This window comes from Wyeomyia smithii, chromosome 3, assembly GCF_029784165.1.
Source record: "Wyeomyia smithii strain HCP4-BCI-WySm-NY-G18 chromosome 3, ASM2978416v1, whole genome shotgun sequence".
NCBI lineage: Eukaryota > Metazoa > Arthropoda > Insecta > Diptera > Culicidae > Wyeomyia > Wyeomyia smithii.
This window is the reverse complement of record NC_073696.1, coordinates 67,510,039-67,534,440: the sequence shown is the minus strand read 5'-3', so window position 1 is coordinate 67,534,440 and position 24,402 is coordinate 67,510,039. Positions and strand designations below refer to the sequence as shown.

The window sequence follows — 24,402 nt, the reverse complement described above, 5'->3', positions numbered from 1 at the left end:
CTCTCCCACACGGTCGTGATATAGGGTTCGATTCACGATCAGATCGAGGATCTTTTCGAATTGGAAATTTTACAAATCAGCTCTAAGGCACGGTGTATCGTTGTACTTATTATCCTACAACATGCAAAGTGTCCCAAAAACAATATCGATAATAAATTCTCTCAACTAATCTAGTTGATCGAGACCGCTATTAGCTCCACAGGCTAACGTGCGATATTGTTTTTAAGAGTTTTTTTAAGAGACGCTTCTGCTCAAACCAATCAGTTTACTAGTGGATGGCCACTAGCATGGTCCTAACCAAGTAGCACTAGTAGCGGCAGCGGAAACCAGCAGCGGTGGCTGTAGCGGGTACCAGCAGCGGTAGTGGTAGCAGCGTCAGCGGAAGGTAAAGCGGCATTATTTGCTACCTTTGTGCGGTAGCGCAAAACTTCCTCTTGTGAAAGGCTTCTTTTGTGCGGTAGCGGCAGCATTAGCAGTGGCTACATAAACCGGCACTTCTTCCAGCGAAAATCTGCCGTATTTTGGCAACACACGAACGGGGGTGTTGGCAATCAAAATCTGTCGGCCGTCAAAATTTATTGTGAACGCATATTTCCACTGTATTATCAGAAGAAAGTGCCTTACTTCCTAACAGTTTTAGCCTTAAGCAGGAGTTTTCGGCGATTCTGAGCTTAGTTTGGGATCATTTTCTTTCATGACCGTTTTGGGCCCTTACAAGGGATTTCAACGATTCTGAGCTCAATTTGGGATCATTATCTTTTTGGCCTTACCTGGCCTTTAGGAGGAGTTTTCGGCCATTCTGAGATCATTTTGGGATCACTTTATGTTTAGACCTTTTCTGACCTTTAGAAGGGGGTTTCGTCCATTCCGAGCTCAGTTGGGGATCTTTTTTCTTTTTTGGCCTTTTCTGCCTTGAGAAGGGGATTTCAGCGATTCTAAGCCTAATTCGAGACCATTTTCTTTTATGACCTTTTCTAGCCTTCAGAAGGAGTTTTCGGCCATTCTGAGCTCAATTTGGGATTATTTTTATTTTCGGCGTTTTCTGTATTTAGAAGGGGTTTTTGGAAATTCTAAGCTTAATTTGAGACCATTTTCTTTTATGACCTTTCTTTTTTAGAAGGGATTTTCGACAATCCTGAGCTCAATTTGGGATCATTTTCATTTTTGGCCTTTTCTGGCCTTTAGAAGAGGTTTTCGGCCATTCTGAGAACAATTTGGGATCCTTTTTTTATAACCTTTTCTGGCCTTTAGAAAAGGCGTTCGAACATTCTGAGCTCAATTGGGGATCGTTTTTTTCTTTTGCCTTTACTAGCCTTTAGAAGGGGTTTTCGACCAGTCTGAGCTCAATTTGGGATTATTTTCTTTTTTTTTGCCTTTTCTGGCGGTTCTGAGCTCAATTGGGGATCATTTCCTTTTTTCGCCTTTTCTAGCTTTTAGAAGGGGTTTTCGACAATCCTGAGCTCAATTTGGGATCATTTTCTTTTATGACTATTTCTGGCCTTTAAAAGGAGTGTTCGGCGATTCTGAGCTCAATTTGGGATCTATACTGGTGTTTAGAAGGAATTTACGGTGATTCTGAGCTCATTTTGGGTTTAATTTCCTTTTTTGGCCTTCTCTGACCTTTGGAAGGGGTTTTCGGTCATTTTGAGCTCAATTTAGGATCATTTTCTTTTTTGGCATTTTCTGGCCTTTAGAAATGGTCTTCGGCGAATCTGAGCTCAATTTGGGATCATTTTCTTTTTGGGCCTTTCCTGGCCTTTAAAAGGTGTTTTCGGCCATTCTGAGCTTAATTTGGGATCATTTTCTTTTATGACCTTTTCTGGGCTTTAGAAGGGATTTTCGGCCGTTCTGAGCTCAAATTGGGATCATTTTCTTTTTTGGCCTTACTGGTTTTTAGTAGGAGTTTTGACCATTCTGAGCTCAATTTACGATATTTTTTTTGTCTTTAGAAGGGATTTTCGGCAATTCTAAGCTTAATTTGAGACCATTTCCAGCTTTTAGAAGGCGATTCTGAGCTCAATTAGGGATCATTTGCATTTTGGCCTTCTCTGGCCTTTAGAAGAGGTTTGCTGCGATTCTAAGCCTAATTTGAGACCATTTTCTTTTATGACTTTTTCTGGCCTTTAGAAGGGGTTTTCGGCCTTCTGAGCGCAATTCGGGATCATTTTTGTTTCTGGCGTTTTCTGTCTTTCGAAGAGGTTTTCGGCCATTCTAAGCTTAATTTGAGACCATTTTCTTTTATGACCTTCTCTGGCCTTAGAAGGGGTTTCCGGCGACTCTGAGCTCAATTTGGGATCATTTTCTTTTTTGGCCTTTTCTGCCTTTAGAAGGGGTTTTCGGCCATTCTAAGCTTAATTTGGGATTATTTTCTTTTATGACCTTTTCTGGCCTTTAGAAGGGGTTTCCGGCGATTCTAAGCTCAATTTGGAATCATTTTTTTTTCTGGCCTTTTCTAGCCTTTAAAAGGTGTTTTCTGCCATTCTGAGCTCAATTTGGGATTTTTTTTTTTGGCCTTTTCTGGCCTTTAGGAGGGATTTTCAGCGATTCTGAGTTCAATTAGGGATCATTTTCTTCTTTCGCCTGTTTTAGCTTTTAGAAGGAATTTTCGGCAATTCTGAGCACAATTTGGGATAATTTTCTTTATTGGCCTATTCTGGCCTTTAGAAGGGGTTTTCGACCATTCTGAGCTCAATTTGGGATTTTTTTTTTTGGCCTTTAGAAGGGGTTTTCGACAATTCTGAGCTCAATATGGGATCATTTTCGTCTTTGACCTTATCTGCCCTTCAGAAGGGGTTTTCGGCCATTCTGAGCACAATTGGGGATCATTTTCTTTTTTTAACCTTTTCTAGCTTTTGGAAGGGCCTTCCGACTATTCTAAGCTCAATATGGGATCATTTTCGTCTTTGACCTTATCTGCCCTTCAGAAGGGGTTTTCGGCCATTCTGAGCACAATTTGGGATCATTTTAATGGACTTTTCTGGCCTTTAGAAGGGGTTTACGACAATTCCGAGCTCAAGTGGGATCATTTTATTTTTTGACCTTTTCTGTCCTTTAGAAGGATTTTCGCCCGTTCTGAGCACAATTAGGGGTTATTTTCTTTTTTGGCCTTTTCTGACCTACAGAAGAGATTTCCGGCCATTCTGAGCTCAATTTGGGATCATTTTCATTTTTAGCCTTTTCTGGCCTTTAGAAGGGTTTTCGACAATTCTGAGCTCAATATGGGATCATTTTCTTCTTTTGCCTTTTTTAGTCTTCAGAAGGGATTTCGACCATTCTGAGTTCAATTTGAAATCATTTTCAATTTTGGCCTTTTCTGGCCTTTGTCCTTCTGGTTTTTCAGCACAGAAATGCAATTATCCGATATATAATTAAACAATAAATTGTCGTTTTGAGGACATAGTATATACTTAATTTAAAAGTCAATATTTTCTCGTTTATTCATCACATTTAATTCAAAATATTAGAACGCATTGACATAGACGGTTATAAATTCGACTTCATCTCCATCTCGGTTTCAGCATGAACTAAATTTTCTTTTCCTTTTGCAGCTCAACAGCAGCGTAATAAAATGTTGTGTAACTGAATGCCACATTTTTTTGCCTTGGCTTCTATCTATGATTTTTTGATGTATTTTGACGCAAGAACAAATTCCCACAAGTTTGAGCACATTTCACCTTAAGGAGCAACAGTGGCGCCATTTTGAATATTTGAGAAATCGGATATTTTCGATGTTTTTTCGACGCCGTTTTGTTTTGAAGCCACATATCAAAACTCTGAGAGTTTGTCCACATATTAGCATTTTCTCACCAATCTTTAAAAAAAACAGATGCTAAATCGGACAAAAACTGAGCTCAAAACGGTGATCCTTTGAAAACGGTTTTGGCATGGTGGTAGTGTATTTCACAAAGCGAAATAATATCGAGTATATATGAGCATTAATGGCAATACGCTAATATTTAAAAGCGGTTGTTAAAATCTGTTTTATATTGAGTGAAAAAGTCTCAGAAATCGATCGGTAGGTGTATGCTCAACGTAATATGACAGCAACCTGTCAATTTTGCCCCGATTCCCCTACAATACTAAAATATGTTTAACTTATTTGAAATCAGTTTAATGTAATATCAATTATGTAAGCGATACTAAAAGATACAATAACAATTTGTCTTTACGGGATCCTCTCCCTTTTGCGGGAAGAATGTGGCGTCGAAAAACCATCGAAAATTTCCGATTTCTCAAAAATTCAAAATGACCTAAGGTGAAATGTGTTCAAACTCGGGAAAATTTGTTTTTGCGTCAAAATACATGAAACAATCATTCATAGAAGCCAAGGCAGAAGAAAAAGTAAATTTTTGTTGCACTATGTAATCTGCCCTCATATGATCAAGCCTTGAAAATTGTCAAGTTTCCATTATGCAAACATTGTACTAATGAAAATGGTCAAGGTTTATTTACACACAGGTTTCTGTCAACAGAGTATTATACTTAGTTATCGGGAATGCACTTTTTGGACTATATAAGAGTCTTATTCTGCTCAAACCAATCAGTTTACTAGTAGATGGCCAATAGGACGGTCCTAACTAAGTAGTAGCGGGAAGCAGTATTAGCGACAGCGACCACGAATAGCAGCACCGGTATACCCTATCACTGTTGCAAGAGCTGAATTTACTGTGAACTGGAACGACCAGTAGAAAGCAGAGCTGCAACAGACAGCAATTTCAAATCTCTCACTGCCTTCTACGGACCAATAGTGTAAACAGTACCTTCCACAGCGCTAGATTATGGATCTCCCTTCTGTGTGGGAAGCTACGTTGACATAGAGCTATGTCCCCAGTTTTGTGAAAACTAAAACCACGACCACATGTTTTTAATTGAAGTAGTAAAATGAGTTTTCCACATGTGAGTACTAAACTAATCGTGAGTTTACTATCAATAAACCGAAAACATTTTGCTGCTAAGAACTGCAAGCATCATATTAACCCAATCCCCGCTGGTGATGTCTTAAACTTTGATTACAGTTCAACAGTTATACTTAAAGTTTTGAACGGTGAAGCTGTCAAATACGGTTAGAGAACAGATCAAACTTTTATATGATATAAAGTTTGTGCCAACTGTACATGTAGTTGATAAGTAATAAAAGTAATAAAGTTACCTTCAAACTTTTCGAGGCAAAAACTGATTTCTCATCGCAGGGATAGGGTTGAGAAAACAAAGCACCCGTTTTTTTTTTGCAAGATTTGGACCACTGCGACCATTATTTTGATTTTGTATTGGTTATTGGTGTCTAGTTACATTACAAAACGAGTAACGAACAAACTATCACAAAATTGGCATATCGTCGTCGTCAGCATAAGATTATATCGATCGTGTTCCCAAAACTATTGCAAGAATTACATTGACCATAGACAGGATGTCGTAATTCTACGTTAAGCTTGCGGTCGTGTTTCATCAACAACCTCAAAAACTAATTTCTCTGTGAATATCATCCAAACTATGACGAAAATAATTTGAAGATTACGCTAGCGGACCCCTATTCACAAGTCTGGAATTTTAGCTATATAACCTGAAAGAAACTAATATTACATATTTTCATGTACGAATTCCTAACAAAACACTTGCACTAATAGAATCTTGGTAAGGATCACGTACGTTATTTCGCATCGCTACTCACCATTCTGAATCTCGCGAGTCAGCCAATTAGCAAATTGCGAAATAAAAAAAAAAACACAACTTTTTCGCATTTTTGCACTCGACAAGAGTAAATGTAGGCAAAATCAAAAGAACATCCAACCAGCAGCACCGGCACTCGCCGATTACTGCCTATGGATAGAAAACAGGCAAATTAGTGAGCTTCGTTCGCATTCCACGAGAGCCTTAAATCGAGAGCCTTTTCTGCTTCTTTTTGCTTCCACCGACCCACAGATTCAGATTTCGGAGTGCCCACGAACGCAGAGATAAAAGAATTTAATAACTTTGTTAAAATTTCAATTAACTGGGCCGGAAGGTAATGAAACCGGTGTATGGAACGAAATGGTATGCGAGTCTGGTTAAAATCCATTCAAAATTTTTTGGTCCAACACGTTTTCTACGAACAAACTTTATTCGCATGTACCTTTTTAAATTCAGTCGAATCAATCTTCATCCGTTAACATATTCTCACCATCCAGTTTTTTCAACGCCGGAAGACGCTTTTGAACCTCCCGGATGTAGGCACTTTCGTCAATGTTTTCCACCAAAGGATTTCCGGCAAACAGCAAGTCCTCCAGGGTCGGCACCGACTGCAGCTTATTGAATTCACCCCACTCTCGAATCGAATTATTACCGATGTAGAGTACCTTGAGTTTCTTCAAGCTTTCCACACCTTTAAGCTTATCGATAAGATTGTAGCTCACCCAGAGCTCCTCGAGTGATTCCCCGAGAGCTTCCTGCGTGTAATCGTAAATATTAGGCAAAAGTATACATTCCTTTTCACTGTACTTACAATTCCGTTCAATGATTTGATGTAATTACGTGCTAGCGAAAGAATACGCAGGTTTCGCATGCCGCCAACCCCGACTATTTTATCGATCATATTGGAAGACAGGCTGAGTTTTCTGGAGTTCGCGAGTAATTGTTTACGCAAAGAAAAGAAAGTGATTGTGAGATTGGCAATCGTAAAGCAATAAATCACCCCAACAGGCAGTTTATTTACTCGCATTCGGTTAGCGTGGAAAGCGTTCCGTCCATTTTCTCTATCGGAGGCCATTGAAATTGCAGCTGAATGTCTTTGGCTTGCGTCGGGTCGAGTCCGTCGTTTTCCTGGGTCCAGCGTTGGAGTGCTTCCTTGATGGTTGTTGCTCGAGCCATTTTTCAGTGTCTGTTATTGTTCTCCGTGGAATGTTTTATGTACACTGACTACTGCGATTCGTCGTAATGTTTATTTTTTTGCGACATGCTAAATCTAAAATCATCTAAATTGAATAAATCTTTACACAAGAAATATCATGTAATGACACACTTTCCACTTAAAACTTTTAACCTCAACATCCGATCCAAGAACTTGGTTCAATAACAATCGTATACTTAATATATTAATAGCAAACCAAAAAGTTTTCGAATCGGCTAAACAGTTTTTGAACAAATCGAGTGAATTGATTGAAGTTCCTTTTCAATTGAAAAATAGTCTTTTTAAAGCTTTCTTTTTATTGTTTCAATTAAATCTATGGGTAAGACACTGAACAAATAAAGCAAGAAAATGAAACAGTTTCAATACGACGCTTTTGGGATTCATTTTAATTCATCACCACATTTTCCAAATGAATTGTTTCTCTGCTCGTCTTGCCAGTGTGTTTTTTTATCCATTTTTCACGACCGACAAAACTGATTCTCCGCTGGCGCTCGCATTGTTGTTACATTTCTTCCACCGTTCGCCATCATTAATCATCATCGTTAAACGTGATGGCACCTCTGACCAGCGAATCCGTTGCTGAGAAGCATTATGGAAAACGTGTCACTTTTCCTCTTCAGTGGAAAATTGAGAAGAGACATCGCACCATTTGTTATGCTCATAATCGACACCTTGTTAGTAACGCACATCGAAAAGCGGAAAATATATTTCCCGTAAAAAATTTAAACGGAATCGATTTTTGTAAACATTTTTATGGAAACAAAACAGAATTTATCATTCGAATTAAATGTTGTCCCTAGTTTTGCCCATATTGCAAAGGACGAAGTGGGACCTAGAACAACAATAGGAAATACAGTGTCATGCCACAGCGGCCTCCCACGTAGTCACTACCGCCTGTTGTTTCGGCTCAGTCAACTTGTCAGCAGATGTTGCCACCCAGACAAATCACACCGACCTTCATCCGAGCGATTTTCAGGACCGGTCGTGTGGAAGAATGACTGCAGCTTGAAAAATGAGCTGGTCATCATGAATATTCAACACAGGTAACAAACGGTAACTTGTCGCTGAAATCGGAAGTAAACCTCGTAAAATTACTACCGTGCCGCTGGAAAAGCAGGAGATTGATTTTCGGTTATTATAGAATAATCAATTTTACTACGCAAATAAGCTTAGGTCACGCACCGTCGATTATTTCATTATATCAAACTGATAAGCTTAAGAAGAAAATTAAATGTATAAACACTTTACAGCCGCTGTAATCGATTTTCAGTGCAGTTTCGCGATTTGATCTCTTCCGGCAGCGAGCAGAATATTTGATTACCAAGTCGGAACGAATCCATGGTAACTTTTGGTTTTCGAAGTATCTTATTGCTTACAACGTGACATCGTTGCCAATGCTATTAGTGAGCTCCGACGAAGTTTCCACACCACAACTTTGCAGGCGACGCTAGGACGAGACCGAAATGTTAATCGGAATGGTTCAGTAGCTGGCCCCAACATAAGCAATGTCTATAAATGTTAAGTAAAAGACAAAATTGGTTGGTATGATTAACTTGGTTGTTTTCCGGTTTAGCCACCACCTGTCGGAAATGAAGCAAATAATTAAAGAGACACATTATCCGAACGGGGAATGTATCAGCGGCATTTATCACTCTGTGTCTGAAATAAACGCGTTAAGCTTCTTCCAGCATCCGACAGATTGGGGAGCAAACAACCACCCTCTTGACTTGTCTGCATTCTACTAGACAAAGGGTCGGAACATTACTAATAAATTTCGTAAGCTAACGTTTATTGCTCTGCTAATGATGACTATTAGTAGAGAAAAATAAACAGTAGAACATCACCTCATGTAGAACGTTTGTCATAAGAACGATGAACATAGATGAATTAAGGAAGGATTCAGGTATAGCATGTTCGAAAAACTTGTGTGGAATTCAATTTGTCATCTATCGTCAGAGAATCACTAGCGGGTAGGAGAATATCTTTCACTGCGAAAACAACTGCTCTTACACTGGTGGGCAAACGCACTTGCTTGAAGAGAGCAGTGAAACGTTTGAATCTAAAGAGCTTGCAAAAAATACCGCGGTGAAATCTGAAATATCTCTTCGGAGAGAAAATAGATTGGTGTGAGCTTCCTCAAAAGGAAAAGACATCTCGCAAAAAAAAAAACATCACAACAGTGCTCACTGCACTGCTTTTACTGTGTGTCTCTTAAGCATAGATCACATAAAGGGAGCATCTAGATAGGAAAGTAGATTGCGTTGTTTGCTTTGCATTTCGAAACTGGAAATAATAAATCAATGCTGCGAAAACGTGATCGAAATTATGTTGACCCAAACAATATAATTTTAGAACCGTAGTGCCTTTAGCAATGTTTCAATTAATCCATCAGTTATTCCTTAGTTAATTGATTATTATTATTGATTATTAGAATAATCACAGATTTTTAAGCTTCTCGTAAATGAAGAATAATTAATAAAATAACTTTGCTGAAGATACTTCGGCTCCAAAACCAATTTTGTTTGAATAAAGTGTATTTAGTGTTAATTAGTGCATTATTTTAGTAAAAATCGTCAATAATAAAAAAATGTGTTAGATAAAAATAAACTTCTATAGAAGAAAATGATTGTTTCGTTCTAGCAAACAATAATGTAGAACAATGAAAACTTTTAGAAATTTACTACGATAACTAAGTTAATTTGAAAACAATTGATTTTTAAGGATAATCTATAGGAAACTCCTCAAAAGTCTATTTATATAGGTAGATAGAAGTATGGTGTCTTCGACAAGGTTGTTTCTTGTAGAATGTGCTACAATTTTGCCGAACAAAGTGAATTTCTATATGCAGAAATGGAAAAAGTAAAATTCGCTCTTCAATTTTAGGGGGAATTATCACAAAATTGCGACTTCTATAAAATCTAAATATATAAATTAAGGAGAGAGACAAAAATGTGCGAACCTCTGTAACTTGAGAATAGATCGTCCGATTTGTACTCAATTTCGTTTGTTGTGTTCATCTTAACACAGAGCAGGTTTGTACGGCGAGAAAGATTGTGAAATATTGAAGGGGGAACTTAGGAAAAAGAAATCAATTTTCCACTGCAAACAGCAGTAGAAGAGATAGAGGACATATTGCGTTCTAAGAAGGCGTCGGCAGTTAAAATTGATTTGTTTATTGTGGCGCCAGCACTAAATTAAAGTTCGGAAGTCGGACTTCCGACTTCCGAACTTTCTTCCGACTTTACAAACACATAGAATAAATGCGTGTTCACGGTGTTCACACAACATGAACTGCGGGAACGATTTCAATGTATTTGTTTTTGTAAGCCGTAGTGACAGCGCAGTGGCGACTGAGATGGTTGCAGTGTTGCGAGAACAACAAAAATAAACATCGGAAGTGAGCCTGACTGCCAGATCATCAGCGACGATTTGATCATTTTTATTTAAATGCACAATATCAATTGACAACCTTCACTACTACTAGATTTTTTTCACTAAAACGTGATTGTTCGGTTATTTTCCAACGAAGCGACAATGAAAGAAAATAATTCAGTTGTCAACGATTTGTGATTAATCCGCTGTATAACGTGAAAATTTCAGTGGCTCAGGTAAGTTGAATGAAATTCAACAGTGCCTTTTAAATATTCATCAACCAGAATATATTTGAACTCATAGACATCTTAGATTCAGCATTCGGGAACCAATATACCTACCGCCAGTCGAAAAATTTGTACCGAGTAATCTCGACGAAACAGGAGTTCATTCCGAAAATCATTTAGAATTATATAAACGACATTAGTTGATGTAAATTGAATATTTAAGAACTGACCAACTATCCAACAGAACTAACAAATTCTACAAATCTTGGAATGGCTCCACCTGATCTTTTTTATTCGCTTCAGCTTTACTCCAATTTGTCAGAAAATTAGCCCGCCATTTCTGTAAAAAGTGAAAATTTTCAAAATCCCCACGTACAAGCGTAGAATACGCGCTTGAAATAAGTTGTTTTTTTTTTGTTTTAAGACAAGGTGGACTCAATTTTACTCAATTAAAACGTGCCAGATGTGGTTTTTATCTATTTTATTCAGCAAAACATCAATCGTTTGATGACTCAGGAACTCATTACAAATGCGTTTCCGAATATCGTTCAGAACCATGTATACCACTGTCACGTAAATGTGAAATTTTGGCAGCGACAAACAAACATGACGACGATTTGAATTTCAGAATTCCGAAAGAAATTCCTGATAAATCAGTAGACTGTATGAATAAGTCAATAATAAATAATTATTGTATAAATAATTCAGAAGAAATAATCAACTATTCAAATGTTCAGGCGACTCTTCCGTTGACGACAATCCCAACTACTTCGTTTGTTAATATTTGTTTTACCTTTAGGATATTTTATCATTAAGACCACCAATGTGTCAGATGATTTTAACAATAAAATAACAATAACAAAAGAGTTTCCTAACTCTTCTAGATCATCCAGCAATTCCCTTATTTATAGCAGTGCACATAACTGACGGTTAAAAGTTGAAAATGTCCTTCTCACGCTCAGAAACCTGAACCGAACAAACTCATGTAATTGGACAAGATTGGTCGTAAATTGTTTTAAAACCAATGTCGATACTTGAAGGCAAACTCAAAGGTGAGGATGTTCTCATTCCGAGAACGATTTGACTTTTGAGTTTAAACGTAATGTTTGGATTTGAAATGACTATTAAAAAATCGCGAAATCAATCTTTGGAAGTGTAAGGAATCAATTAAGAATTCCTATGCTTTTCACACGTCCTGTAATATATTGGAAAGTCCCCCGGTTTATTTATTTTCGAAAAAGGTCGTCTTGAACAATTTTAAAACTGTTTCTTTTATGTGTGAACTTGAAAAACTGTTTCTTTTTGTGTGAGCAATAGAAACTGTTTCTTTACAGTAACTAAACTAAAGTCTCGAATATTTGAAATAAAAACATGTGGAATCGTGAATGTTCAAAATTAAATAAAAGAAAAATAGGTTGGACAAAGTCTGCTGGGTCAGCTAGTAGAGAATAATTATTGGATCAACTTTACTGAAGGCCCTGCGGCTCTTAAATAAATCAAAGACATATAAATAACAAAGGTAATAATGCAATTATTTATTCTTTGATATCCGATATGCCAAATTTGTTCTGTAAAAAGTTGCCATAAAATCTACAAAAAGGATACTCATGTTTTTTTTTTGTTGTTTTTCCAACAAAATCAGATTCTACGCATCATTTCGAACTTGCAATAAGTAAACACAAGTGAAAACAAAATCCATCCACAACCTTTGATACCGCGGGATCGAATTTGTTTACAATTTTAGGTTGCCTTACAATTTTAGGTTACCTATTTCACTTGCGTGAAAAACAAATATTTTTTTTTTTGTTCATCTATAATTTATTTGACACGGCACAAATACAATTTAATGTTTAACGGCGCCAATTATATCTGGTAGCTTTTTATTTAATTTTTTATCCTCGCTGCCGACTGCGAGCTGAAACTAAATGTAACTTAAAGCTATAATATTTTGCATTAAAAGCACTGGTTTACTGTATGATGGTTTACATTGCCATAGGTAAGCACATGTTCCGCTGCTGGGCCAAGATATTACGGACTGGCATATTGGGTTGTCTCCATCGGGACCTGAGAGTATCGTGCGGGTCTAGTTGCTGTTTCCGGATTTGATAAGTCGACACGATTTGGAATATTCGAAGAAGGGTTAATATTTTGGGACATGTGATTGAAATACAATGTCATAAAACGGGTTTGAGAATTAAGTTCGATTAACCTTTCAAAATTTTCAATCACAGGACGGTTCAAGACCTCACATTTGATAAGAATGCGAGAAGACAGGCTCCAGAAGCGGTTTTTCAATGGTAGTACTCCAGCTAAGACCTCCAAACTCATCGTATGGGTCGACTGCATGCAACCCAAGGCGATACGCAAACAACGATATTGTATTCGCTCCAGTTTGATCAAATGTGTGTTTGCTGCGGAGCGGAAGCAGAAACACCCGTACTCAATGACAGACAATATCGTTGTTTGGTAAAGCCTTATAAGGTCTCCTGGGTGGGCTCCCCACCATTGTCCGGTTATTGTACGAAGAAAATTCACTCTTTGTTGACATTTTTTCATCAGATACCTAACGTGACAACCCCAGGTGCCTTTAGAGTCGAACCAGACACCAAGATATTTGTGTACCAAAACCTGAGAAATCGTTTTACCCATTAATTGTGTTTGAAGCTGAGCAGGTTCATGCTTCCTAGAAAAAACTACTATCTCAGTCTTCTCCGGAGAGAATTCGATACCTAGCTGTAAAGCCCAAGCAGACAAATTGTCCAAGGTATCTTGTAATGGTCCTTGCAAATCGGCAGCTTTGGCTCCTGTAACAGAGATTACACTGTCGTCTGCAAGTTGTCTTATCGTGCATGAATTTGCCAGACATTCGTCGATGTCATTTACATAGAAGTTGTAAAGAAGGGGGCTTGAACATGAGCCCTGGGGAAGACCCATGTAGCTAATGCGAAAAGTTGCCAAATCGCCGTGCGTAAAATGCATGTGCTTTTCGGACAGCAAATTGTGCAAAAAATTGTTTAAAATTGGAGAAAATCCTTGTCGGTGAAGTTTACCCGAAAGAATGTCAATAGAAACGGAATCAAAAGCCCCCTTAATGTCCAAGAACGCAGATGCCATTTGTTCATTGCGAGCATACGCCAGCTGAATATCTGTTGAAAGCAACGCAAGACAATCATTCGTCCCTTTGGCACGGCGGAAGCCAAATTGAGTATCTGATAGAAGACCATTTGATTCGACCCAATGGTCTAAACGACCAGGCTTTTAAGCTTGGTATTAAGCTCCGAATACCGTATATAGTCGTCGGGTATACCTCCTTTCTGGAAGGCCAAAAACGCGTCGGATCTTTGCGTGTAGACATCGGAGCACTCTTTGTCCCATCACGGAGTTGGAGGCCGCTTTTTGATCGTTACACCGGGATATTTTTTCGTTTGGGCTTGCAACGCGGCGTCGAGGATTAAGCCCGCGAGGAAGTTGTATTCTTCAAGTGGTGGGTGATGTTGAATCGACTCGACCGCTTTTGAAATCATTTCCTCGTATAACTTCCAATCGACATTCCGTGTGAGGTCATACGGAATGTCAATTGGTTGCATGCGAGTTGACCCGTTTGTAATTGAAATAAGAATAGGCAGATGGTCGCTACCGTGAGGATCGAGGATTACCTTCCATGTGCAATCCAACCGTAGCGACGTCGAACATAAGGATAGATCCAAAGCGCTTGGGCGCGCTGGAGGTTTCGGGATACGTGTCATTTCACCGTTGTTCAAAATAGTCATGTCGAAGTCATCGCAAAGGTTATAGATTAAAGAGGAGCGGTTATCATTGTAGGGGGAACCCCAAGCCACACCATGAGAGTTGAAGTCTCCCAAAATCAAACGTGGCCAGGGAAGAAGTTCTATTAAATCAAAGAGCAACCGTTGCCCAACCTGTGCTCTGGGAGGAATATATATTGAGGCAATACAAAGCTCTTTACCTTGTATTGTCATTTGACATGCGACAACTTCGATGCCTGGGATCGAGGGGAGGTTAATACGATATAAAGAATAGCACTTTTTAATCCCTAAAAGTACTCCTCCATATGGGGTGTCTCGATCAAGGCGAATAATATTAAAATCATGGAAGTTGAGATCAATATTTGAAGTAAGCCAAGTTTCACAAAGGGAAAATGCATCGCATTTGTTTCTATTTAATAAAACTTTAAATGAATCCATTTTTGGTAAAATACTTCTACAACTCCACTGTAAGACAGAGATAGAATCTTTCGTATACGCAGATGAATTAGGCATCGAAGGATACAATCGCTGCAAGGAGGGGCCATTGGGCAGTCAACTGCTTCAAAAATGATCTAACTGTTGGGAGGAATGCTGTAAGAAAAATTTTAATTGGATCGGATACATTGAAAGTTTCAAAAATCCAGTCCACAATGTCAGAGAATTTCACTAATCCAGAGTTTGTTTCATCTACTGGGAGTGCAAAAGGAACAACTGGGGTTTTAGATGTTCCTGGCAGTGCTGGGAACTCCTTCTGGGACTTTAAATTTGCAAGCCCAGGAGGAGTTTGCTTCGGTTTTTCCGCAGCACTGTTTGGTTTGTTTGTAACTTTCATTTCACTTTGGGAAATCTTAGGACCTTTTCGGGGAAGTTTAGGAGAGGAAATACTTTTCCTCTTTCTAGACGCCCCAGGATTGGCATAAGTTGTTCCCGCTGGTGAATCGTCAGAATCGGTTTCATCAGAGGACAACAGATCAAAGGGGTTCGATGTTATGGTAGAAGTGGTCACGGTCTTCTTCAGCATCTCAGCGTAAGATGAGCGCATGTACACCGGGCATGTGGAGAGCTCATGCTGATTTTCCCCGCAGTGAATACATTTTTCAGCATTTACACTGCAAGAATCGTCCGCATGAGTTTCTCCACACTTGCTACATCGTGCCTTATTGCAGCAGTAGGCGGCTGTGTGGCCTAGCTGCTTGCAATTGGTGCAATTCATAACACGGGGTACATACAATCGCACAGGCAGACGAACCCGATCGATCGAGACGTGGCTAGGGAGAGCAGATCCGGCAAACGTAACACGAAACGAGTCTGACGGAGTGTACACTTTTGTGCCGTTGACAAGAGACACAGACCGCAATTGCTTGCAATCTATGATCTTTACTTTTACGTCGTGACACAAAGCATTTTTGAAGCAGCCAAAACCGCTTGCCAAGATACACTCGACCGACAGACTCGAATCGGTTATGACACCGTCGATCTCCACGTCTCGTGCGGGTATATAAACGCGATACTCGCGTGTGAAGAGCTCGGAGCGTGCAATAGCGTTGGCCTGTTCCAGGTCGCTGACCACGACACGGAGCTTGTTGGGTCTGACCTTGGAGATTTCGGTCACGGCCTTGTACCCCTCCGTCAGGTCTTTCGAAATCTGCAGGATGTTTAACGGTTTCGATTTCGGTCCTGCTTTTGGCCGAAAGAAAACAGTAAAGCTGCACTGAGATCCGTCCGGGTAAAGCCTGGGGCGAGGGGGGACTGGAGAATTAACAGAGGAAGGGTTGGCAGGAGGGACAGGGTCGGAGGGGTTCGGGGATGGTGGCACGGGAGGCGAGGGATCTACATCCATCGCGCTAAATCTAGCGCACTAGCGCCGACAGAACACGTACCTCTTTACTTCTCCTTTCAGCAGGGTTGGTTGTCCGAACGGTCGAAGCTGCAGCCGTTACAGCCAGCAGCACCAATACAGCAGCTCCAACCAGCCACCAGCAGCGAGCCGGGTGTGTGATCACTCAGCACAGCGACACAACTCGCTGTCAACTGCTGGCTTCTTCTTTTTCCTCCTTTGTGTTGAGATTCTCGTCCACTGCTGTAGCACAAATCACTTAGCAGCCAAATCGGCTTACGCACCAGCAAACAGCCACGATGCGAAACAGTTGCACAAAGGCGGGCGACCTTGAACCTTCACTCGACCAGGCAAACAATGCCAACACTTGCTCGCGCGTCTTTTGTTTTATATTCTATCGGAGCGATCACCAAACACGTCCTATACTGATGCGTGTTCGGCACAGAATGAAAAAAAAAACAAATATTTGTATGTATAAGATTTTCACTTCTTTTGCTTGAAACTCAGAACAAGGTTTAAGTGTTACAGCTGAAAAAATGCTCGATGTTGCTGTCAAAACCAAGCCCTGTAGGCCCGAGGCGATATTACGTTGCCTTTATTTGAAACATTTTGGCTTGAAACGAGCGATTTAAAGCTGCTTGTTAGACCTGTTGTCAAAACTCTCTGTACCTGTTATTCGTTATGTTGCTTTTCAAAATGGCATCGGACTTCTGAGGGTCATTGCAAAAAAAACCACTACCAACTGATTTTATTTAGGCATATTTAACTTACAGAAACTCAACAAATTCTAGCTTATAAAAACAACCTAAATGGTAATCATAGCATACAGATTGTGCTTGAAAAATGTCGCATCAACAGTGCAACAGTGTTTTGATGAACACGGCACGTACGTCTGTACCCTTTTCCCTTCTGTCCACACATAGAGTGAAAGTAATTCAGAAAGTGCATGATAGCATTAAAACATAATTAGCCTTGAAAAACAAAGGGGAGATGATGCTCCACCATTGACGACAAAAACTATGGAATTTATATTATGATCCTGGCATTTTCTGTAGATATCCGCTCTAGACGTAGATGATCCTGGAGTAATCTTCAAATAAATTGTGTAATGAAGAATTCTTTATCAACGAAATAAAACCCAACAAAACAAAAAGTATGAACGTTTTATTATGTATACATCGTAGTACCTTTGTGTGTTTTATTTCAATTGAAACCCGCTGGTAAGTGGAGTGAAGAGCGATGAGCGATGTTCTGTCGATTCCATTTAGTATCTTTGGATTGTGTTTCAAATATTCACTCTGTGAATTTCGGCTCACAATACCACATGGGTACCAGTGGGGTAGAATCCAGGCCAAAGGCATTTGAATGTGGTTAGAGGGGGCTTTTCGTTCGAATGGGGCAAACTTTTGCTGATAAAAAAGGGATCAGTTCTGTCTATTATTAATGCATTGAACTACGATAGCAACGGGTTTGTTGTGTCCGGTCCGTAACCGGGTTCCATGGAAATCGGGATAGTAGTTGTGTACTGTGAGCTACATAACGGTTGTGTTTAACACCAGAAGAAGAAAATCGATTGTGTCCCGGTTCGAGTAGTATAGTTATTGGTTGAACGATTAGAAGCATATTAGATGGATAATCAAACGATTTGGTGAAGATGTCCAACTTATATCGTTTACCATTTGAATTGAAAACAGTCATTCATTGACAAATATCCTCCTTTCTATCCTGGATGAAAGCAAACAAATTATTCACTATTACTGATTTTGAAACATAACTATACTACCTGTTTAGCTGCTTCATTAGTTTCAAACTTTACATTCGCCACCATTTCCATGACACGATTTCTTTCTTGTTCCCTTGTTTGATCGTGATGATATTTTTTCAAAAATTTAGCAAGAAACTCAATCGGATCCGAAGGTTGATACAGAAAGGCGAGTGCCAGTCCCTTTCGGAGTGGAACACCAACTATATCCTGAATATATTTGATATTGGAGGCCCTCTGCTCTCTGACTTCAGCTGAAATATTCATGTCAGATGTGGTAGGTGTTGCCTCTTCAGCACTTTCTTCAACAGTTTTTGCCTCACCCGTCTGTTCGGGCAATTGTAACACCGACATTGACCCACTCGTTTGCTCTTCCAGGTATTTTCTTCTACCAGCACTGTCGATGTAGTATTTTCCAAACTCATCTTCAAAGAATTTTTTTGTGTATATTTTGTTTCCAAAGTTGTCGACATAAAATTCTCCTTTTTCGTCTTGCAATAAATCCACACCCTCCTGTATCTTCTCCCATTGGCCATCTTCGGTAAGAATATACTCCGAAGCTCCGGAGTCTCGTTTGTACACCTTTTGCCCTGCTGCGTTGATATAGTATCTACCGAATTCATCCTCAAAATATTGCACCCTAGCCTTTGCTCTTTCTAGCATTTCCAAATTTTCGTCAAACTCTTGCTGTAGCGCCGCAATTTTCGCGTTGATCAGCAGGAGCTCTGAAGGAGTCGTATTTTTCTTCATTTCTTCCAGCTCCCTTATCTCGTCCAGGTGCTTTTTAAGTAACTCATCCTTGAAGGCATCCAAATCCTCGGTGACACTCTTCGATTGCTTTTTCAATTCCTGACATTTTTCAGTCAACAACTGTTGATCGACCTCGAACTTTTCTCGGATGATATCAACCTCTTGTTCTAACTCTGCTAGCAATCGTGCTCGTTCCTCTTCGGTTAGCGTATCATCCTCCAAAATTGCCAGTCGCTTTTTCTCCAAAGCTTCCAGCTTCTCTTGAAACTCATGCAATCGATCGGATATTTCCTTCTCGATCTTCTCTATCAGTCGTTCTAGTCGAACCACTTCACGAATACCTTCCCGGAGAACCTGACGTTCGGTAGCCAACTGCTCCTGGGCCCGTTGACGTTCCTCGATCAATTTTGCCACCTGATACTCCAATCCTTGTATGTTTGTCTGCAGCCCGTCGATGGTTCTGATTTGAACTTCCAGGTCCAATTCCTTTAGTTCCATCTGATCGATCGCAGCATCTCGTTGCACCTTCAAACTGATCTCCGACGTTGGAAACATTTCTTGGCGTAGCTCTGCTACTTCTGTCTCCCGGATCACCATTTCCGAACGGGATCTGGTGATTTCCAGGTTCAGCTTGTCTCGTATCGATTCTAGCGAGGAGGAATTCGCAGACTCCATGTCGTCTAGAAGCTGCAGATAACGATGCAGTAAGTTTTGGAAAAGACGTAATGCTTCTAGCTTAAGATTGGCTGTGCTGAGTGCCGAAAATCTTTTCAGTGATACCGAGGTAAGGATATTTCTTACGTTGGCGTGATTGTTGGTGACAATCCGATAAAGAAACTTGGTTTGACGTAGAAGGGATTGGAAATCTGCCACACGATTTATTTCCGATAGCTGCTGGATGAGATCTTCGACCTCGCTGACGAATGTTTGAAACGATCTACGCAGAAAGGTCTCAGCGCTGTGGAATATATCATAAGTGCTCTTGTTACCTACAATCGTTGCAGTAGCTAACCTTGTAATCCGCTGGAGAAATATTTGTTCAAAATGAATGTCTTCGCAGCTCCAGCAAATTCGTTCGAAAGCTTCCAGTTTCTTGATACAACGCTCCTTTGACCGACACAGAGTATTAACACTTCGTACCGGAAATAGGAGCACAGACTCACCTTCGAAGGGGGTTTCTTCCAACCGACGGATAAGTTCCTCTAGAAAGAGTTCGGTCTCTTCTGCAAGCTTGGCAAAGCGAATATAGTTTACGTCCAGCAGTAGTTTGGAGAAGCTCCTCAGCTGACGATTCTTCAGCAAGACAAGATCCGTGATTTTTTGCTGCAATATATCCGACCATTTACTGGTCATTGTCAGACACTTTAAATTTCGCGGCCTGCTTAATTTGTAGCGTGAATGGAATGTCATACGCAATTGAGAACGAGAATCATAAGTCTGCAATTTATGAAATACCTGAAGCTTACACAACTTTACGCTATTATAATATGGTATGATATGATGTCTAAAATAAACTTTTTAGTTCACTTCGGCAATGCTGCTTGGAGAGCCAAATTGCAGACTTCTAGCAAACGATAGGATAATGCACAAAAGAAAACTTCAATGAGGTTTATTCAAAAATAAATCCCTTCCTGAACTAACAGTAGTTTTCCTATAGTGATACTCATGAATATATGAAAGAATCCTCAAATTAAAAGTTTTTTTTAGATTTAGTTCATGCACATATATCCCTCCGCTCCGAATAGAAAAACTGGGCCAACTTTCCTCAATTTTTTTCTCATCACATATATAGTTGCATGACACATTTACACACGATATGAGTGAAACTAAACGCCACAACGTATGAAAAACATCTCGAGTAAAAGTGGATGGACAAACACTGAATGAATAAAATGTAAACTACTGCAGTCTATAAACTGTTGTGGTTGTGCTGGTTTTTTATTCGCGTTGAAAAGCTATACTCAGTTATCACTACCAACAAATAAAAATATACAAATAAGACTGAATTTCTAGTTCGACCGCTACGTGATGACAACATCTATTGTGTAAAATAGTGTGGTATCGAATTTCAAGACCAAAGACGCTCACCGTAACATATTTATAAGAAACCATTCTGCAGGATGTTTTCATGCCTATACAAAAGGGATTGCCATTCCAATCACGGAATCGACAGGCGAACGATTTCATTTACATAACTCCCACCCGAGTCTAACCAAGGAATTAGAAGGCGATATATTTTCCGTAAGAGGTAAATAGAAGAAAAATGTTTATCCCAACTTGGGGTCGGCAGTATCGTTTCCCGCATCCTGGGAATCGCAGTGCGTCATCAATACAGAACCGAGTACCGTATGCTTTAGTTTTGTTGAAAGGATAGCTCTTTGGAGATACCTGAAAGCAATCGAAGAAAAGTTCGTTTTTATCCTATAAATAAAAGTTTTATTCATAGGAAAAATTTCGCTATGGGATCTGTATGAAATCAATCGTTGAATTATTTGTTCAGACTGCAAGTCAGAATCACATGTTTATTCAATTTGGATTTGTCGAATAGTGAGGTTATTTCTTTAAAGAGTAATGCCCTAATGTTAATTAACATTACTTTTGCATGGAAGACCACGTCCTAAAAGAGCTACTTCAAATTACATTTGACCCTTTCATTTTATTTTCGAAATTCACATCAGCATAAAGAAACAGTACTCGACTCAATTTCTTTGTTTTACAAATCGGCAACAAAATTGTCAACGGCGTTGCTGACTTAAAAGTTTTTTCGTTTATCTTTACGATGATTTTTTTTTATATAAAACTGAAATTTCTCGTTACATAATTTATGGATGCCGTTAAAGGTCTCGTATAAAAAGAAATATGAACTTTTTGCAAATCTACACACATTAAATTTATCGCCGTCTGCCACTGAGTGTTCGGTTAAAAATATAATGACAGCTGTCACATTTTTTCGTGATTCTCGGGTCACCTAACTGAAACTTCGGCTCGGTAATATTTTGTGCCGAAAGCTTTTGGAGTGAACCTGTGTTGACCAATGTAACCGAGTCCGTAAAATCGAGTCATATACAGGGTGCGCCATAATTATTGCAACAAAAAACATAGAACCGTTAATCATGTGTTGGCAAGTAGGAGGAAACTTTGGAAATAAAAATAGTTCATTGAGTAAAAACAATTGATAAAAAAAACTCATTCAATGTGTCCTCCTTTAGCTCTGATGACAGCTGGGAGAAGCTTAGGATAAGACTCGACGGCGGACCGAATGTCATGAGATCTGGCGAGTTTGGAGGCCACTCGTCCTTGGTGATGTCAGAGGAAAAGTTGGACTAGCACCAGTCTTGTGTGAGCCGAGGCACCGTCTTGCATGAAGATCTGATTTTGTTTGTTATTCGTTTTTGTGGGTCCAACCAATATCGACCCGCAAACCGACTTTGCATTTTTGTTGTGATAATTATGGCGCACCCTGTACAATCGAGTCCGACCGGTAAAATGTTTGAATAGCTATTATTTATTACCTCTCAAAATTTATTTTGCGAAAAAACGCTACTATCTCCTGGTGGCTGGATGCCCATGTTACGATTACTATTTTAGAGGCAATACACTTGTTTTTTAATTCATTGATGTATTCTTGAATATCTTATTGTTTACGTCCTGACGAATTTTACAAATATTGTTGGTCTGATTATTAAGTATAGCTTACTCTCATTATCATAGTGTTCTCTTTTTCTTTTTCGAATATAGACTGCCTGGCAACACTTATTATTTTAAATCTGCAGTTTTCCGCTATTCCAAAACTAATAAATTAGGCGAGATTGATAAAATTGTGTTCTTTGCGTTCAATTAAGGTTCCAGATTCGTGCAGTGCATCTTTTACTATACACGTTTTATAAGAATCCCGCAGAAAATTGCGCCTTTCAGAAATGAAGCAATCATCGTATCGAAGGAGAAGAAAGTATGTAACACATCGAACAGAAGACTTTGGTTTGTTTTCTATATACACTTGAAACCCATCAACAGTTATTTTTCGGGGAACATTTCGAAGTCGTAAGACTCAGTTATGATGGACAATGAAGAAATGCAATAAAGCTTCATAGCTAAGAATTATATATTCCTCACTGTTATCCTATTCATCAGCATTCTGTTGGTATTCTATTATTATACAGAAATAAGACTGAGGGCGAGCAATTTTTTAGTGTGTGTACATTTCACTTGGGGGTTCGATTCGGTTTGTTGACTTTGCGAATGTTTAATTGTTTCGAAACGTAGCATCGTCACGCTTTCGGTTTATGCATGAAGACTCAAATGTTGACGTTTGATTAAATCACTTCATAGCTAATTGCCTACAAGCCTGAGGAGAAAGATACTACATCTACAATAGTTTCACAAGCTTGCATGCAAACCTCCCACATCGACTTGTTTGCCATCAGAGCATACCTACTATTTTTTGACAGCGATCATTATACATTTATGCGCAGACATGGCTCTTTTTTAACTTTATAGAGATAACTTCAACCTTTTTTTTTTTTTGAATTTTTAGTATTGCTTTGATTGTCTGCTCAATATAACAATTATTTGAAGCAAAAAGAAATCTGCTTGTTTTTTCCGGTTCGGTTATATTTTTTAACTCACACATTAGGCAACTAATGACAAATAACTAATGAAGTTTGCATTTAAGTTTTAAAAATTAAGCACTAATATGTGCCAAGTATACACACTGGTAGGTGTATTTGATGTGCAGGTACGCTAATCATCATTAGCATTCTCATCTTCGTAGGGAAGCTCGAGATTTGCCAAGTTATTAAATCCCATATTCAATGAGGTTTCCTCCGTGGGGATCAAAATTTGTGACTGACGTTGAAATGGGAAACTTCCAGTTTAATATACGTGGAAAAAGTTTAATCAAAAATGTAAAAGAACCCTGAACCCTCATATTTTTGAGCTATACTGAATATCGTTTGCATCAACTCCTTCTGTTGGAGGTAACAAGTGGTTCCTCCAATGTGCGATTTACGTACGAGTATCAAAAACAGCTTGATGTCATAGAAGATGTAATTTTTATCATTAAATGTGCAATCCCATTAGGTAAGCCTTTCATTGGAGCCCGCAAACGCAATACACTCGGGATGAATCAGTCTAGGTTTCACGTTTAGTCGCGGTAAACTGTCTACAGCGAGAACGTTGTTTGAAAATAAGTTCGCTATAATTGAGTTGACTGAAATTGAGGGTTTTACTGTCTGTACGATATAGGAGCATTTATGTTGCTGAAAGCAGTGAACTTGAGCCTATCAGGTAAAATTAATTTCCGTTTGAGTTTGTTATTCTAAAAAAATACTTGAACATGTTAACTGCTTCTGGTTCAGGTGATGTAGCACGTAAATTTCCATGGACCGTTACTATCTTGATACGAACACATGCGAAAGAGCGAATGTTACTCCGCATATGTACACCATTAGTTGGGAGTTGAGAGAATATTCTTAAAGTAAACAGAACCATTTAGTGTTTCCTCGCACGCGAATTTCGACACAAAGGGTTGAAGAAGATAAAGTGGACTAATTGTTGCTGGCGGCTGTTTGGATAGCTAGCTAACTAGCTGCCATGTGAGCTGTTTTGCTTTTCTGAAAGCATCCGTATGGAAGTGTGAAGAGTGTGAACAAGAAGTCAATTCATGAATATTTCACAAGAGCCCGGCACCGGTAACTGAACTCTGTGTGTCGGGTTGTATCCTTCTTGAGTTTCATGATACCTACTTCACATATGTGGATGGTGTGGATAGGACATCCGGGTATATTCGCATGTAAATGAAAGCT

General features: G+C 39.2%; 3 protein-coding genes across 5 annotated transcripts in view; all 3 read right to left on the bottom strand.

Annotated features, from left to right (window-relative positions):
• The window catches only part of LOC129730792 (CD63 antigen), a 115,586-nt gene that overhangs the window by 68,107 nt on the left and 23,077 nt on the right, over nucleotides 1-24,402 (bottom strand). The gene's annotated exons all lie outside the window — the stretch shown is intronic.
• On the bottom strand, nucleotides 6,115-6,937 carry LOC129730794 (dynein axonemal light chain 1-like). Its single transcript, XM_055690363.1, has 3 exons — nucleotides 6,689-6,937; nucleotides 6,479-6,590; nucleotides 6,115-6,422 (listed from the first exon to the last, which is right to left on the bottom strand). Exons 1-3 carry the CDS (start codon nucleotides 6,841-6,843, stop codon nucleotides 6,129-6,131), a joined length of 561 nt encoding a protein of 186 aa, XP_055546338.1. The 5' UTR covers nucleotides 6,844-6,937; the 3' UTR covers nucleotides 6,115-6,128.
• LOC129730791 (myosin-11-like) lies at nucleotides 17,269-19,984 on the bottom strand. Of its 2 annotated transcripts, none has more exons than XM_055690360.1 (3): nucleotides 19,611-19,984; nucleotides 17,870-19,556; nucleotides 17,269-17,811 (listed from the first exon to the last, which is right to left on the bottom strand). In XM_055690360.1, exons 1-3 carry the CDS (start codon nucleotides 19,949-19,951, stop codon nucleotides 17,785-17,787), a joined length of 2,055 nt encoding a protein of 684 aa, XP_055546335.1. In that variant the 5' UTR covers nucleotides 19,952-19,984; the 3' UTR covers nucleotides 17,269-17,784. The 2 variants fall into 2 exon arrangements, with proteins under 2 accessions (XP_055546335.1, XP_055546334.1); XM_055690359.1 differs by having other exon boundaries at nucleotides 17,269-17,806.